The 17203-nt window shown below is 59.2% G+C and overlaps 1 protein-coding gene across 3 annotated transcripts; it reads right to left on the bottom strand.

Moving 5' to 3' along the window:
• Positions 1-1195: 1195 nt before the first annotated feature.
• Positions 1196-9635, bottom strand: EFNA3 (ephrin A3). Of its 3 annotated transcripts, none has more exons than XM_025997201.2 (5): positions 9403-9635; positions 3527-3840; positions 2722-2787; positions 2460-2537; positions 1196-2238 (listed from the first exon to the last, which is right to left on the bottom strand). In XM_025997201.2, the coding sequence occupies exons 1-5, from the start codon at positions 9528-9530 to the stop codon at positions 2108-2110; spliced, it is 717 nt and encodes a 238-aa protein (XP_025852986.1). In that variant the 5' UTR covers positions 9531-9635; the 3' UTR covers positions 1196-2107. The 3 variants fall into 3 exon arrangements, with proteins under 3 accessions (XP_025852986.1, XP_025852989.1, XP_025852988.1); XM_025997204.2 differs by lacking the exon at positions 9403-9635 and adding an exon at positions 9037-9207; XM_025997203.2 differs by lacking the exon at positions 2460-2537.
• Positions 9636-17203: the final 7568 nt, after the last annotated feature.

Genomic DNA, 17203 nt, shown 5'->3' with positions numbered 1-17203 from the left:
TTGGTTAAGTGTCTGCCTTCAGCTTGGGTGGTGATCCCAGAGTCCTGGGATTGAGACCCCACATAGGGCCCTCTGCTCAGCAGGGAGCCTCTTTCTCCCTCTGCCCCTCACCCCCACTCATACTCTCTGTTGCGTGCTCTCTCAAATAAATGAATAAAATCTTTAAAAAAAACCTATATAAATGAATAAAATAAAATTACCAAAGCATTATAAAGGAAACCAATTATATGGAAACAGTTATCAAAACATTTACATTTTTTTGTATTGTAATATATCTACTTCTTTATTAACACATTAAAAATAAGGAAAGTCTGGGATGCCTGGGTGGCTCACCAGTTGAGCATCTGCCTTTGGCTCAGGGCATGATCCCAGAGTCCCAGGATCGAGTCCCACATCGGGCTCCCTGAATGGAGCCTGCTTCTCCCTCTGCCTGTGTGTCTCTACCTCGCTGAGTCTCTCATGAATAAATAAATAAAATATAAAAAAAAATAAGGAAAGTCTAACAACTACGGTCCTTTCGAAGTAGTGATGAGAGCAAATGGTGTTTTGCAAGATCTTCAAAGACTATAATACAGCCTGAAAACATCTGTGATTTCTGTTGGGTAAAAAGACACAAGCCCTCTGAAAACTATTTTGGCTTGTTGCCCAAGGCCGTAAGAGGATGTTTATTTTATTTATTTATTTATTTTATTTTATTTTATTTTACTTTATTTTATTTTATTTTATTTTATTTTATTTATTTTATTTTATTTTATTTTTTTTCGTAAGAGGATGTTTAATTTCAGTTACAGGTGAGTGAAAACAAAGATGTCATGGTCTTCCTATCTAGGTTCACAACCTCCCGAAGCCCATAGACCCCAATCAATACCCTGATTGCAGAGTGGGATGGGAAGGAAGGGGACACCATCCTGAGCTGGGTGCTTCCTCTGCCATTTCCTTATAGCAGCCGAGACAGGTGTAGCCCAGCTCAAGTTCTGAGTAGGATGTGAGCTTTGAGGAGGGTGCTTGACTTGCCTAAAGGCAGCCGGGCCTGCGTGACTGCTCCCTGTTGCTCCTTCCACACACAGTTGCCTCCTCAAGGGAGACCCATGGCACTCAGTTAACCCTTGGGCCCCAGAGCCCACCCCAGCAGCCCCATGACCTGTGGAGTATAACCAGTGTCCAGAAGGGCAATGGCCCCTGGAATCACACACACTTTGTTATTTTTATCTCCAGTTTATTTTTTTAGACTAAGAGCAGAGTATGAAAGTCACAGCCAAAGCACTTGAAAAAGGCCCAGGAGGATGGGTGGGGCCACAGAGGGAGGGCAGGGCGAGGTTGTGGGTTTGGGTCCTGGCTGGGGGCTGGAGGGGACAGGGCGTCGTTGTCTCACGGTCTCCAAAAGTGTCTGTGCGTTGCATAGGTCTTGTCTTCACAGAAGACAAAAGAGGGGCCAGGGGGTCCCCCGGTGGGGGGGCCTAGCCTGGTGGGGAAGGGGTCTGAAGCTGGAAAGGAGGTCAAGGAGGGCAGGGGGTTGGGGAGAGAGGGAGTCTGTCCATCTGTACATTATATATAGAGATATAGAGTCTGTACATGCCTGCCGGCACCCCAATGCCCACCCTTTGTCACCTTGTCCCCTGCCCGCCCCCCCCAGGGGTGTCTGCTTGTAAACTTGGATCCAATCCAAACTGAAATCCTGGGAGCGGGAGTGGGAGGAGGACGTGCTTATTGCTGTAAACAGGGGAAAGGGGGCAGTAGGTGCTGCCACCCCCTCGCCCATCTAGTCCTCTCCCTGTGTCCACCCCTAGAAGAGATGATGGGGGTGCCTCCCACACTTGGACTGGCTCTCTAGGTCTCTGGTGGTGACAACAAGGGAGGGTACCAGGGAAAGGTACCGGAGCCAGAAGGCCACCCGGGACCGTGGCCGTCCTTGTGTCTGGCCCACTACTGTGCCCTACATGGGGAGCGAGAGGGCGAAGGGGATGGGCACGGATGTATGCTGCAGACCACACTCCCAGCCATCGGAGAAGGGGTCTAGCCCCACACCCAGGCTTCCCTCGGAGAGGCCAGACAGAGTCTCCCCACCCTTTGCCAGCCCCACGTCTCCCAGCTGAGGGAGGGGGCAGAGTTAGGAGGCCAAGAGCGTCATGAGGAAGAAGGCGATGCCCACCGCCAGGGGCAGGTGTTCCCGCTTGGGGCTCGTCCCGCTGATGCTTTTCTCCAGCTTGGGCACCTGGGGATTCTCTCCCTCAAAGTCCTCTGCGGGCAGATGAACAGAGAGGGTGGTGAGGGCTGGGCTGCGCGCGCGGGTGGGGCACGCGGCGGCGGCAGCAGCAGCGGAGCCAGGACGGGACCACCCACGGGGCGGGGGTGGGGATGGGGAGGGATCCGTGCCCCGGGGAGGCATGCGAGGTGAGCAGGCACCGGGGAGGGGGCTGCGGTTCCAGCAGTGGCCACCAGAGGGCGCTGCGCAGACTCACCCAGCACGTTGATCTTCACTTGGGGACCCATGGTGAACTGGGGGAGGGTGGGGGCCGGCTTCTCCCCGGAGTGCGATGCTGCGGGGCGGGGTGCGGGTGGGAGACAGGAGGGGGGGACAGTCAGGGCCAGGACCCGCCCACCCCCGCTACGGCTGGGGAGTAAGTCCCCGCTCCTGCACCCCCCCACCGCCCCCGGGAGCCAGGGGAGCCCCGAAGCAGGGAGCCGAGAACGGGGTCGCGGCCGGGCGCCGAGGGGACTCACTGGAGGCGCAGCAGACGAACACCTTCATCCGCAGGCACTTCCAGTGCAGGCTGTGGGTGGGCGTGGCTGGGGACGAGACGGGGCCTGAGCGGCGCTCTTGGAGGTCACGCCCCTACGCGTCTGGCAGGATCCCCACCCTGGACACGGGTCACGGGGCTCCGCCGCCAGCCCTCAAGGGACCCTGAGCCTCGAGCTCCAGTCCCGGAACATCCCTCACCGAAGCCGTGACCCCGCGACCCCGCGGGGGTCGGACTGTCACCAACCCCGTCCGGAGCCGGAGCCCCGAGGCCGCACCCCAGTGTCACGTGCAGGGACGCGGGCCCCACTATCGGGCCTGCACTCCCACCACGCTAGCCTTTTGGCCCACCTCTACCCGGCCCTCCCGGAACCTTGGCCCCACCCCCGCCCCACCCACTGGCCCGCTCTCGCGGACGCGCTGTAGGCCCCGCCCCGGCCCCCGAGACCCCAACCCCAGGCTCTCTCCTTCCTTTAGGCCCCACCCCCGTCCCACCCCCTGCCCTCACAAACTATTAGCCCCCGCCCCTGGCCCCACCCCCGGCCCTCACGGACATCCTTAGACCCCGCCCCGCTCCTCGGGTCCCAGGCCTATCATTCACTCCTGGCCCCGCCCCAGCCCCGCACCCTCGGGCCCAGTCCTCTTGTCACTCTCCCCAGGCCACGCCCCTCCGGCCCCCTCTTGCCCAGTCCTTCTGTCACTCACCCTTCGGCCCCGCCCCAGTCCCGCCCCCTCGGCCCCAGACCTCCAGTCACTCACGTCCCCGCCCCACCCCCGGCCGTCACTCACAGATGTAGTAGTACTCGTGGCCGGCGTGGAACTCGTAGCCCAGCGAGAAGGCGCTGTAGCGCTGGAACTTCTCCGAGAACTTGATGGGACTGTGGGGGGCGTGCGGGCGGTTGCACTCCCAGCGCTTGAAGCCTTGGCTGGCGTTGCAGGTGCGGTAGCCGGCGTGGCTCACCATGTACAGCACGTACTGCTCCGCCCCGCCCCCGGGGCCCGGGCCCGCCCCGGGGCCCACCCCCGAGCCATTGTAGTGAGGACAGTAAATGTCCAGGTAGTCGTTGACGTTCACCTGCACCGTGTAGCCCTCTCGTCGCAGGCTGCGGGGGAGAGGAAGCGGGTCAGACGCCCGCCCTCGTCCCACTGCCGCCAGCCCCACGCGGGCCTTCCCGGCCCACGCCATGTCCCGTCCTTCTCCCGGGGCCACCAGAGGGCAGCAAAGGCTCACGGAAGCCCGCCTGCCTCCACACCGAAGGGCGGGGGAGAGGGGAACGTACGCTTCGGTTGCCACAGAAACGGCGCAGGCCTCCGCGACTCCCAGACCCGGGCCCGGATTTCCTCCGTCCCTCCCTCAGCATCCCCCCCCCACCCAGGGTAGTGACAGGGGAAGGGAAGGGTGAGTGTGGCAGGGATCCCTTCCCTCTCCTGGCATGCTTTCCTGCCGCTGCCGGGCCTCCCCACGGACAGTCGGACAGGACCTGACCTCACAGACGCGTGTGTGGAGACCTCGTGCATGGGCACGCACAATTCCGTGGCGCACAGGCAGGCGGCACACACGTAGAAAAGCTAGGCTGCTTGTGTGTTGGGCTTGCATGTCAGTCTTGGTTGACCCCAGCCATCTCAAGCTCTTCCTTCCCTCACTCCCTGCCCCCCAGACAGACAGACAGACAGACACACAGGCACATGCTCCCTCTACAGTATTACCGGCCATTTAGGTCCCCAACAACGTGATACAACAGATCGGGGAGCTAAGAGACTCCACACCAAGGCTCCACGTACTATCATGCCAACCAGCCCCAACTTCCTCATCCTGGCACCGCTGCCCCCTTCGTGTGTTAGGCAGAGTAGTGGGCATAGTGCCCAGACAGCATGGCTGTGCCTCATACTCCCTTAATCCTTCTATGGGACACAGAAGCAGATGCTCGGTCCCTTGTAATCCCCACCTGCCTCTCCAGTCACCATCAAAGTGTTGGTCTTAAAGCCCTCCATGGTGGTGCTGAGCCATTGCAGGGATGGGAGAAACATCCAGATGGAGAAAGAAATTCAGAGAAGTGGGCAGAAGTTCTCCCCAGTTTCCTTAGGGGAGGAATGCACACATCCAAGCAGGAAAAGGTGAACACGACAGATGCAGAAGGCATGGGATACCTGGCAACATGTCAAACCACTGGGGTCCTTGGTCCCTGGGAATTCCCTGAAGGGAGGGACTGGCTCCCCATGTCACCAGGCCCCTCCCAGTTCCACAAATAGTCATTAGATCCACTAGGGAAATAAGCTTGGAGGCCTCTGAATTGAGTGGAGCCTTGGGGGTCCCTCCTCACCTTATCCTACTTCCTTGGCCTCCCTAAGCACTGCCTCCCTAAGCCTGGCAGTAAGCAGAGAGGTGAGTGCTGGTGCTGGGGCACCTCAGTAAGAATGGGCACAGCCTCCTTGAGTCATCAGGAATGCCACCAGTCCCACCTGGTTCCCACGGGAGCGATGGGTCACTTAGGCCCCTCCCTGGCCTTGGCACTCAGGTGGGCAGGAGTCTCGGCCCGGGGCACTGGGAGCAGGAAAACGGGTTAGACCAGGCCTGGCTCCTGGCGCCATCTGGGTTTGACGCTCTATCCCCAGCTTCCAATTCTACTGTTCCTTCCCCACAGGCTTTGAGGAGGGGGCTGCCAGTGATAGGGTGCCAGGCCTAAAGCAGCTGCACAGCCACCCAGGGACTCTGTCCCTGAGCCTCACCTAGGTTTCCAGCCCTACTCTGAAGTGGCCCCTCCCTGGGGCAGGCCCAAATGCCTGGACTACACAGCCCATGCCAGCAAGGAATAAGCTAAGGCCAGGCCTACTGGGATAGGTGGCCTCAGTTTCATCAACAGGGCTGGGACTGGCCTTCCATAAAGGTGGCTGGGTGAGCACCAATGAAGAAAAGCTATCTTTCACCTATATCTGGGCAAGGTGGCAGGAGTGGCCCCTGAAATGCCCCCCCAAGCTGGGCACGTGGGAGGAAAACCTACTCTGGGAATGGCTGCTGCAGTAGGTATCTGGCAGGCAAGGGGCTGGGTGCCAAAGTTCCCAGTTACAACTCTTGGGAGGCCTGAGTGAGGTATCTGCTTGGCTTGGGCACTTTCATTGAATCTGTCACCCTCCCTGCCCTGGCTGCTGCTGCTACAGGTCCAACAGGGCCCCCGGCTCACCATCCCTGGGGGTGCAGGTGGGACCTGGGGGTTGGGGTATGCCTGCCCCTTCAAACACTTCGCTGTTCTTCTGCGCTTCACCCCCTACTACATTTGCAGAAAAGCAAATGTCCGCACACCCCACCTGGAGGGGGAGCCCCCTCACCCCGTTTTGTCGGCTCTCCAGGCTCCCCCACCTCGGTGTGCCTCGGGTACACATTCTGACCCTCTGCCTGCGACCCTCTGCCTGCGCGAGCCTGTGGGGTGAGCGGTGGGGGAGCAGGTAAGGAGAAAACCTCTCCCCGCGGGGCAATTAGGGGCAGGTAAACAGAGTGTGTAACAAGACCAAGGAGGAGGGAAAGCATCCCAAGTGGCCCAGAACTTGCCTAATCCCCGCCCGCAGCCCTGGAAGCGGCATGCAGAGCTGAAGAAGCGGAGGAGGGATGTAAAGACGCCGACCCAGGCTCTCCTCCCTTCAGCGCGCCCCCGAGGCGGCGCGCCGCTCGCTCAGGCAGCCGAGGCTGGACCACGTGCGCGCGGCGTGGGGTCCGCGCGCCCGGCTGGTGGGGGGGGTTGGAGGGCTGGCAGGGCGGCTCAGGCACGCTGACACCCCTGCACCCCGCCCCACCGGGTCCCGCCATCCCCAGCTCCGGGGCCCCGGGCTTCTCGAGCGGGCGTTGGGTGGGTGAGAGGCAGCACGCCCGCATCCCCGCCCCCTCCCTGCGACAGCGGCGGGCGGCGGCGAAGGTTTATTGATCTGCAGCGGCGGCGAAGAGCGAAGGACCCGCCGAAAGCGACACACAGAAACGAAGTGAGAGGAGACGCGCACCAAGTGGGGGGAACAGACCTGGGTCCTCGGGAGGGGACATGGGCGAGACAGCGAGAGGGGTGCGGGATCGGAGAGCGCGCCCTGGAATGGGGACGGAGAAAGGCGTGGAGGAAGGAGGGACGTGGGGGCCGATCGGGGAGCCCCCCCCTCCCGCGGAGACGGCTCTCAGAGGCGGGGAGGGGTGCGGGGCAGAGGCCGGGTGGCAGGGAGAAAACACGCACAGAGAAAGACCGAAGGGGATGTAGTACAGCCTCAATAAATATTTGCTGAATGAACGTGTGAATGGAAGAGAAACCAGCAACAGAAGCATTCCAGGGAGAAAGGCATGGACATGGCTGGAGAAAGATATTCCCGAGGCTGCTGGAACTCGGGGCAAATGACAGCACCGGGCTCCGGCCGCAGAGCGGCGAAGCACAGGCTGGGGCACACCTTTGGCCGTCAGCAGGTCCTCCCGCCCCCCACCCCAATCCAATTCCGGCTCAGGGGATCCCTCGACCTCTCAGATTCTCTTTCTTCCCCCCAATATAGTACCCCGCATCCCTAGTTTCTGGGCCAAGCTGGGAACCGGTCTCCCCAATTACAGCGCATCAAACGGAGGGTCTACTGGGGGGCAGGGGCAAAAGCGCGACCGCTGTGCAGGGCCCCCAGGTCTGTCAAAGGAGGCCTCTGCACGTGTCCCACCAGCACCCTCCCACGTGATCCCAGGAGGTGGGGTCGCAAGACCCTCTCCACGTGACCCCAAGGGGCAGAGACCCTCGGCACGTGACAGGGGGTGGGAGCCCGGCGCCCAGCTCACGTGACCGGGGGGAGGGGGCGCGGGAGCCTGTGGCTCGACCGAGCCCCGCCCCCAGCTCCCTGGCCCTTTCCACTCCCGGCTCCGGAGCACGTCGCTCTCACGATTTATGGGGCCGCGGCTGCCGCAGTGAGGGAGCCGGGGAGCCCGGGCGCAGCGGCAACAAAGGCCGAGGCAGCGAGGCGGGGGCGGCGGCGTCCTCCTAGCCGGGGGCGCGCTCCCTCCCACCGCTGCCGGTCCAGACCTGCGGGGGCTCGGGGAAAGCAAAAAGGAGGCTCCCGGAACCGGGCTCCCCCACCCCCTCCCAGGGCTTTCACCTGAGCCCAGGTGTATGCGGGGGAGGGGAGCCCAATCAACAACATCCTCCACCGCCGCCCCCTCCCCACCCAGGCCGTTCCCGCGGACCCCCGGCTCCGGCTTCCCCTAAGAATGCCGGGGGGCCCCGAGGGTGGTGGGACCCGGGGCCCCTCACCTGCGTGCTCTCCACTCCCTGCCAGACTCGTGGGGCGGGGGGCGGACGTGTGAGTCTGGGGGAGGGGGACGAGCTAGATAGAACGGGGACTCACCACCCCCCCCCCGCACCCCCCAGAGTTCCGCGAGTCCCGCTCCAGGGGGGAGGGGCCTCATCCCCCACCCCCGAGGTTTCCATGGGAAGCGAGAGGGGGGCGTCGTTGGCTCATCCCCACCCCCAGTCTGACACTCCGGGCGCGAGCAGGGAGAGGGGGAGGCGCGGAGCCCCAAACAACAAAGAGCGGAGCGGCGAGCGGCAGCCCCTCCCCCGGGAGGTTGGGGGGTCGCGGCTGCCGGGCCCTCCCCGGACCCCTCCCCTGGGGCCTCGCCGATTGCTCCTGGGTCGCCCCCCAGGGTGGGGAGCCAGAAGCAGTGCTGCGGCCGCCTGGGCAGGTGTGACAGTGACCCCCGCGTCCCTAGGGATGCCCCCAACACAGACACACACGGAGGCACCGCGCGGAGGAGAGGGCAAGGGCAGCGAGGACCTGGCCCCGCGGCCGGCACCCGGGGAAACCAGACGGCCGCCCTGACACCCGCCCAGACCGCGGAGGCGCCGGCGGCCACCCCAGCCCAGACGCGACCGGCCACGCGGACAGCGGCCGCAGCCCCCTCCCCGCCCGCTTCCCGCTCCCACCCCAGACGACCGCCGACGCAGACACACAAATCACACACTCAGCCATACACGCGCACTGACAGCCGCGCACGCCTGCTCACACTTGGAGCCACACGGCGTCCCCAGGCCGGGCGTGTGTGTACGTGTGTGACACGCCGACATCTGCCTGCTCTCCTCTCTCACTGGCAACCCCGTTTCCATCCCCGCCAAGCAGCACCTCCGGGACCCCCGCCTCGGCGACCCAGCCCCAGCGCATCCCCGCGGGGCTGCTCCCCACGACCAGGGCGACCCCTTCGGCCTCGTTCTGAGGAGGTGCTCGACCGGACTCCGGGCTCAGCTCTGGACCCCACTTCTAAAAGCAGGAGTCCGACACAGAGCCCCCCGTGAAAGCCTCACCGCCGAAAACAGGTCATCCCTGGGCCCCCTGGTGCGACGGCCCCACTCGGCTGGAGGGGGCGAAGATGGGGAGCTGTGCGGTGGGGACACGCCGTTCCAGCGCCGGGTGCGGTGTCCCCGAGCCGCCTCCTCCGCGCGGCCCAAGTCCTCCTTCCTAGACCTCCACAGCCTCTTCCAGACGCGCCCCCCCACCGCGAGTTTCACAGACGCCCACGGAGCGTGCCCTCCCCCCAGCCCCCGGCTCCGGCCCCCAGCCGGGCCCCCTGGGACCCCCACCTCGGCGGCCCTGAGGACTTCCTGCCCCCCTCCTCGGCCCCCTCTCTCGCAGGCGCGGGACGCACTGGGCTCCCCGGGCCCCCGACTCACTGCTGGTTGGAGCTGTTCCAGTACACCGCATGCCGGTTTCCCAGTGCCCCCCCGGGCCCCTGGGCCAGCAGCGGCAGCAGCGGCACCGGCACGAGCAGCAGCAGCAGCAGCAGCGGAGCCGCCGCCATCCCCGGAGCCGCCGCCGCCGCCGCCGCCGCCGCCGCCCCCCGACTGAGCCCCGAGCTCCCGGCTCCTCGCCTCCCAGCTCCTGCCGCCGCCGCCGCCGCCTCCGGCCCCGGAGCCCTAGACCACGCCCCCAGCCCATCCCTCCGCCCTCCGGGCGCGCCCCCGACGCCCCGCCCCGGGCGCGCTCCCGCCTGGCTCCGCCCCGCTTGGGCCTGGGGCGCGCGGCGCTCCGGCGGTGGGGACTGTGCTGCCCCCTCGGGAACGGCCGGCGCGCGCCTAGTCTTTTCCTATCAGGTTTACTTTCTGCTTCCGCGGGTCCCGGGCCTTCTGCCGCCGAGTAGAGATCTCTGGAGAAAGACGAGGGAGGCCGGGCCGGGATCTGGATCTCGTGTGAGCACATCCTCCTGCGAGGGGCTGGGGGTGGGGGGCGTAGAAAAGGAGCTGGGGGCCGGGACCGCTTCCTGAGTAAACCTTTCTGAGCAGCCCGGCCTCCGCCCTCCACAGCCTTCGTCGCTCGCTCGTGAAGGACGAGGTGGGTGGGCTCTTCAGGGTGGTGGGGAACCTGTGGGCTTCCCGACCCCGAGACCCCAGCTGAGCAGGACTTGTTTCCTAGGAGATGAGGCCGAAACGCCCCTGAGGATGCTGGAGGCGCCAGGACCGTCAGCAGGAGTACCTGCAGAGGATTCCTCATTGCACGCGAGCCGGGCCCCTCCCCGTGCCGCCGCTGGTGTCCTGGGCTTTGTCACTGTCCGACACGCTGACAGGAGGACAGAGGGCAACGCATCCTGGCTTCCGGCTATCACCAGCCCCTGTCCCCACAGTGACACCCAAGCACAGACATTACACACTCACGTTCAAGAGAACAGAAATGCAGCGCCCGACACAGACATTTACACACACAGATGCCCCGGCAGACAAACACAGGGAGCCGGTGCTCAGACAACTAGAGACCTGCAGACACGCAGGCACCATAGCACAACCCAGACCCACGGGCACGCGCGGCAACTCACATCCAAGCCCACGCGCACCCTGACACATGCAGTTCCGTGTTCTCCTCTTCTCTCTTGTTTGCCTGGGAAGTAGACATTCAGGGAAAGGGCCTAGAATTCAGGCGTAGGGGGTGCCCACCCCTCATCTCCTCTCTCTTGGAGAGGCTCAGACTGAGAGTGAACAGGTCTCAGATCAGGTTCTGACAACCCACACCAACTGCCTGTACCCTGGGGTGGGGAATGGTGTGGTGCTCTTTTCTTCTTTACTTCAGGACAGAGGACACACAGGCACCCTTCATCTGCTTATGTTTGCAGGACAGGGGTCCTGACACAAGGCAGCCTCAGGTGCCTGGGTGAGGAGTGAGGTGGCAGTGTCGTTCAGCATGGGCCTCATGCACCTAACTGTGCCAGGCAGGAGCAGGCCCTGCCCACCCGCCAGCTCCCCTCCACCCCAGGAGATCTCCTTTCCCTTCTCAGGAGCCAGAAAATAAATTAGGCCCCTTGGGGTGGGAATGGGGGACTTTGCAAACAGCTCTCTCTTCCCCCAGACTGCTCATCCCCAGGGAGATTTGTTTCACCCAAGTGATGCTAACCTGCCTTCTCCAGGTGCCACAGATCCCCGCTTCTCCCACCCCCCACTCCCTGCTGCACAAAGGGAGGTGTCTCTGTAGACCCACAGGTGCTAGAGGGGCTGCCCAGATAGATATGTATGGGTAGGACCTTGCTGGTTTGGTCTAGGACTTCAGATTTTGTCTGAGAAGCCTAAAGTCCCTTTTTGGCAACTGGGTCCCACTTATGGATGTAGGCCTATTTCTATAGGACCCAGATACTCCTGTTTGGGAACTAGCACCCCTACACCCACTCTCCATTTATGACTGAGCTCTTCTCTTTAGAATCTGGAGCCCTTTCTCTAGGATTTAAGCGGCTCTATTGAGTTTTTAAGTTCTGAGGCACTCTCTCTAGAACCTAGGCCTCTGTCCGTGGGATCTAGTACTTGATCTGGACCTCTATCCGAATCAGTTGCTGGCTGATTTGGGGTTCTGTGTATTTTAGAATAAGCACCATATATGCAGACCTTGCAGAGGTGCATCTCTTTGCATAGGGCCTTTGTGCAAAAACAAGCATGCTGCTTCCTTCAGCAGGAGGCCCCAGGTGTTTCTCCATCTTGGTGAGGGGGTTTGAGCTGATGTACCCTTTCCTAGTCCTGTGGGTGACTCCTTTGTGCCATGCACAAACGGCAGCTATGTGGCTATCCTGATGTGGGCTATGGCCTTCCAGTTAGGACTCCTATGCCTGCTTCCTGGCCTCCAGTCCTGGGCTCTTGGCTTTTCTAAGGACTGGGTCTCTGTGTATAAGATCAGGCCACTGTTCACATGGCTGGGATCTGATCTAAAGCCTGGGCCTCTTTTTGTGGCATCTGTGGCATCGATAGGTCCTAGGCCTCTGTTTATAACTGTCACTCAGATGTTTCCTATGATACAGAGTACGATGTGTATTTTATGATACAGCACACATATGCGTGCACACGTGCACACACACACTCACATATAACTGACACAGTAAGGGTCATGAAGCAATAGCGAGTCTTACTACAGAGGATGCACTTTGATATTTTTCTCCTTTAGTTTTAAATCTTTTTAAAAATAAAAAAAAAAAGAAAAGGCTAGTTGAGACCCATAAAATTTATTCTTGATTTCACCACCCAAAGATGTCACAAGCTATAGTTTGAGATGCTGGTGCCCAAGGCCTGGGCTTCTGCTGGGCCTGAGGTTCTCTCCATGGGACATGCCCTTTTTGCAGGGCCTCACACCTCTTTTCTCCTTACTACAGGTTCAGCCTCATCTCCTTCTGACCTTGCTGGAGCACCTCTGGTTGCCATGTTCTCTCCAGGGACACTGAATTCAGACCTCAGGACCAAGGATGCAGGGAGTGGAACAGGTGGGGGGAAGAGGGAGTCCTCAGGCTATGTGGCCCAAGGTGGCTCCCAGGACATGGGGTGGCAAGCACAGCACTGAGCTGTGTTCAATAAATCATGGAGGCTAGGGTCTGGGGGAGGGGGAGACCAGAAGGGAAGGTGGGGCCATAGATAAATAATTCATTAAACAAATAAACAAGGAGCCTGCGATAGGGAGGACTGGACACGCGTGTGCTCGGGGGAGGCAGCCACCAGCTTCAGTCATGAAATATTCACAGGTTCTGCACCTTGGCCAGGGCCCGGGCGTGTGCCCCAGAACAGGTGGGCTGTTTATACAGTCTTAGCATGGAGACCTTGGTGCCAAGGGGGAGGATGGTGCGTGTGTTTTCTGACACTCCCAAGTGTGTTGTTGGCATGGCCATGCAGTGCACAATGTCCTGAGTTGACATGGAGCCACAAGAAGCACCACACACACACACCGCCGTGGGGTCCAGGACATAGAACCAGGATACAGGGCTTAGTGGGTGGGGTCAAGGTGGAAGAAGCTCTGGCTCTGGTCATGCCCTCGTCCTAAGGAGCCCAGCAGGCTGCACTACCTGAAGTGGGGAGCATCTCTAGGTAAGCACCTCTGGGGGGGAGCTCCTTTGGGAGCAGTACCTCTGGGGGAACATCTCTGGGGGGAGCATCTCTGGGGTGTTGTGAGACGTGTGTGTGAATCCTCTGAATGTGCTTCCAGAAGAGGTGGTTTAGCACCTACTTCTCACTGCTTCCTCATCTGTAAAGTGGGGAAAAGAATACCTTCCTGGAGAAGTTGGTTGTGATGAGGATTAGGATCCATGAGGGGCTTGATTCATGGGGGTCTGGTCACCATGAGTTTTATTTATTTATTTATTTATTTATTTATTTATTTATTTATTTATTATTTTTATTTTTTTAAAACAACTTTTTTTTTTTATTTATTTATGATAGTCACAGAGAGAGAGAGAGGCAGAGACACAGGCAGAGGGAGAAGCAGGCTCCACGCACCGGGAGCCTGACGTGGGATTCGATCCCGGGTCTCCAGGATCGCGCCCTGGGCCAAAGGCAGGCACCAAACCGCAGCGCCACCCAGGGATCCCTAGTTATTTTTATTTATGATAGGGACACAGTGAGAGAGAGAGGCAGAGACATAGGCAGAGGGAGAAGCAGGCTCCATGCACCGGGAGCCCGACGTGGGATTCGATCCCGGGTCTCCAGGATCGCACCCTGGGCCAAAGGCAGGCGCTAAACCGCTGTACCACCCAGGGATCCCCTATTTTTATTTTTTTAAAGATTTTATTTATTTATTCATGAGAGATACACAGAGAGAGAGAGAGAGAGAGAGGGGCAGAGACACAGGCAGAGGGAGAAGCAGGCTCCATGGAGGAAGCCCAATGTGGGACCCGATCCCGGGACTCCAGGATCATGCCCTGGGCCGAAGGCAGGCACTAAACTGCCGAGCCATCCCTCATGAGGGATCCCCTCATTTATTTATTTTTATTAAAGACTTTATTTATTTATTTTACAAAGAGAATGAGAGAGAACACAGGCAGGGGGAGCATCAGGCAGAGGGAGAGGGAGAAGTAGACTCCCCTCTGAGCAGGAAGCCCAATTCTGGGGCTCAATCCCAGGACTCTGGGGTCATGACCTGAGCCAAAGGCAGATGCTTCACCAGCTGAGCCACCCAGGTACCCCTCATTTATTTTATTTTATTTTTTAATATTTTATTTATTTATTCATGATAGATACACACACAGAGAGAGGCAGAGACACAGGCAGAGGGAGAAGCAGGCTTCATGCAGGGAGCCTGACATGGGACTCGATCCCTGGTCTCCAGGATCGCGCCCTGGGCCAAAGGTAGGCGCTAAGCCACTGCACCACCCAGGGATCCCTTATTTTTATTTTAAATTAAATTTAATTTATTTACTTGAGAGAGCAGGAGAGAGAGAGAGAGCACAAGCAAAGGAAGGGGCAGAGGAAGAAGCAGACTCCCTGCTAAGCAAGGAGCCAGATGTGGGGCTGATCCCAGGACCCCGGGATCATGACCTGAGCCGAAGATAGAGGCTTCGATGGCTGAGCCACCCACGTGCCCCTCATTTATTTTTTAAAAAGGCTTTATTGCTAAGTAATCTCCACACCCAAGTTAGGGCTTGAATTCACAACCCCGAGATCGAGTCACGTGCTCCATCTCCACCTCCACAAATAGGGCCAGCCAGGTACCCCTCATCACCATGATTATTAGGGGGTTCTCTCCTGAGGGCTGTCCACTGAGACTAGCCCTAGACTCACTTTTCCATTCCTTCTCCTTCTCTCCAAGCTTCTCTAAAAGTTGTCATGGAGACAGAGCTGGACCAGGGCCTGGGGAGTGGGACAGGGCAGGAAACAATGAGATGGAATCAGGGTGAGGGGAAGTTTCAGCCCAAACCTGGAAGTCCTCATCCTTGACAGTGTGGAGGGAGGGATCCCTGACCTTCTCAGACCACAGAGCCTCTTTCTAACCCCTAAAACTCTGCCTAGATCGAGACTCTCTTCTTTCTCCTGCCACCAAAACTGAGCTTTCCAGGAAGTAGCTTCATGGAGAAGGAAGTGGGGCAGAGAGGTCTCTAAGCCTCACAACACACCCCCACCAGGTCCTCATGGCCAGAACTCGGGACCCCACCTTCTGCCTAGCGGTTGAGAGGATCCCTGGTGAAGATGGCTATGTCTGGGCAAAACCTAGAGAAGTAGCACCCCAGAGTGGGTGGGGGGAATCCAGGCTGGAGGGAGCCTCAGAGGGCCAGAGTAGAGTACTGGGCCTCTTGGGAGGCTCCAGCATTCCCCAGCCTTCTGGAATCCTCTGGAGAGGATCTGCTCCACAGGAGAGCCAGCAGACAGGTCTGAGCTGGCCTGCTCCTCTGCAGACAGAATAGGTTGGGGGAGGGGGCCTGAGATCTCAGTGGGGAGTGGTGGCTATAACCCCTATGTCTCCTCCAGGGAGTCAAGGCCAGAGGGGACTACAGCTCAGGTACATGCTACCATAGCTTAGGGTCCAGCCCTTTGCCTCCCTTGGCCGACTGCTGCCAACTGGGGAGCCAAGAGTCTGGGCCCCCAAGTGTGAAGAGAGTGCCTGCCCACTCCTTCCCAAAGAGCCAACATCAGTTCTCTGTACTCCCCTCCCCTGGGCTGGGCAGGTCCAGGCTAATCTGCACAAGAGCTTCATGGAAAACACTGATCTGTAATAAAACCACAATGTGTGTTCAGAAGAAGGGATTCCAGACACAGAGAGATCCAGACAACACATGTACACATGCTCACACATATATACACATATATACATACATAAAATACAGCTGTGGGAGGGCAAACACTAGCAGTCCTGAGGACACACCTAAACACGGACTCACACTGAGTCACACACACACACAAGCATTATTAGTTCTACACATTCCCTCCCTGCTTTAAACTTTGTCCTTCAAATCCATGTCTTCTCTGACAGCTCATCTTCCCATAGCTACATACACTATATGTAGCTCCGTAGTAGCATTTGCACTTGGCATTATAATTATTTGTTGGCCGGTTTGTCTTCCTGAGTAAACTGAAGATTCCTTAAGGGAAAGGATCTTGTCTGATGCAAATGCATATCCCTAGCATGTAGCATGCAGCCTGGTGTTGAGTTGGTAGGAGTAGGGAAGTGATTCACAAATAATTGTTGAATTGATGCACAGAGGAGTAAGTGCACTCAGCCAGCAGGGACACCCATGTCTAGAGCCCCTCAGCAGCACACAGGATAACCAGTGCCTCTGGTCCTGCCTGCTGGTCTCCTGGCCTCCTGGCCCCCTGACCCCACTATCTCTCGGCTTCTTCAAAGGGCCTCCTTCTTGGTTTGGTGGAAGACCATGAATCTGAGCTCCACCTGAGGGCTGGCAGGCAAGCTAAGGGTTAATGACACCTCATTAGTATTTAATTGAAGGAAGGAAGCTGCCCTGGCACCAGACAGGTGGGCAGGCCTGCCCCTTGCTGGAAGCAGGCATCCCTAGTTCCAGCATCCTGCCGGGTGGGTGGGTGATTTGGCCCTGGAGACCCTCAACCCAGCCGGGGCACCTCCCCCCACCATTTGCTTTGCCAATGTAGTCTCTAGACAGTACAGACCAGCCCTCCCCATCTGTCAACAAACATCCAGAGGGAGAGGCCGACTTCTTTCTGCTTTAGCTAGGCTGTGCCCCCTCTCACTGGAGGAGACACTGGAGGCTAGAAGGGGGGTGGGTAAGGCATAGCAAAAGGAGAGATAAATTATGGAGCTGCTAAGGGATAAAGTCGGGATACAGACAAGCGACAGGACTGGGGATGTGGCGATGTCTGCTCAATTTGACCTTAAATGAAGAGAATGCAAATGAGATGCAGACGATATGCAGAAGGCCAGGAGGATTTCAGAATTAGCATTCCCGGTGGGGACAGCCCGGCTCCCACACCCTGGACCCCAGACCCAACACTGTTGCCAGCACTCCTCCCCTCCCCTTCACTGGCCATTACAGTGAAAATAGGGATCTCTGAGAATGACAGGAGCTTGGTTGGGCTACGGCTGCAGGACAAGGGAAACTGAGGTCCACCCCAGTCTCCCCACCCCCAACTGCAACAGCCACCCAAGCTGCCACTGGAGCTCAAGCAAAGACCACTCTCAGGGTTACATGGGACGCACCGTCGGTTGCTATGGGGACCCCCTCCTCATGTCCAGGCCTGAACCAATGGGCATCACGGCTGATGACCTCATGCCCAA

Source organism: Vulpes vulpes, chromosome 13, assembly GCF_048418805.1.
Source record: "Vulpes vulpes isolate BD-2025 chromosome 13, VulVul3, whole genome shotgun sequence".
Classification (NCBI taxonomy): domain Eukaryota; kingdom Metazoa; phylum Chordata; class Mammalia; order Carnivora; family Canidae; genus Vulpes; species Vulpes vulpes.
Note: the sequence above shows the minus strand (reverse complement) of the source record. Positions and strands in the feature narration are given on the sequence as shown.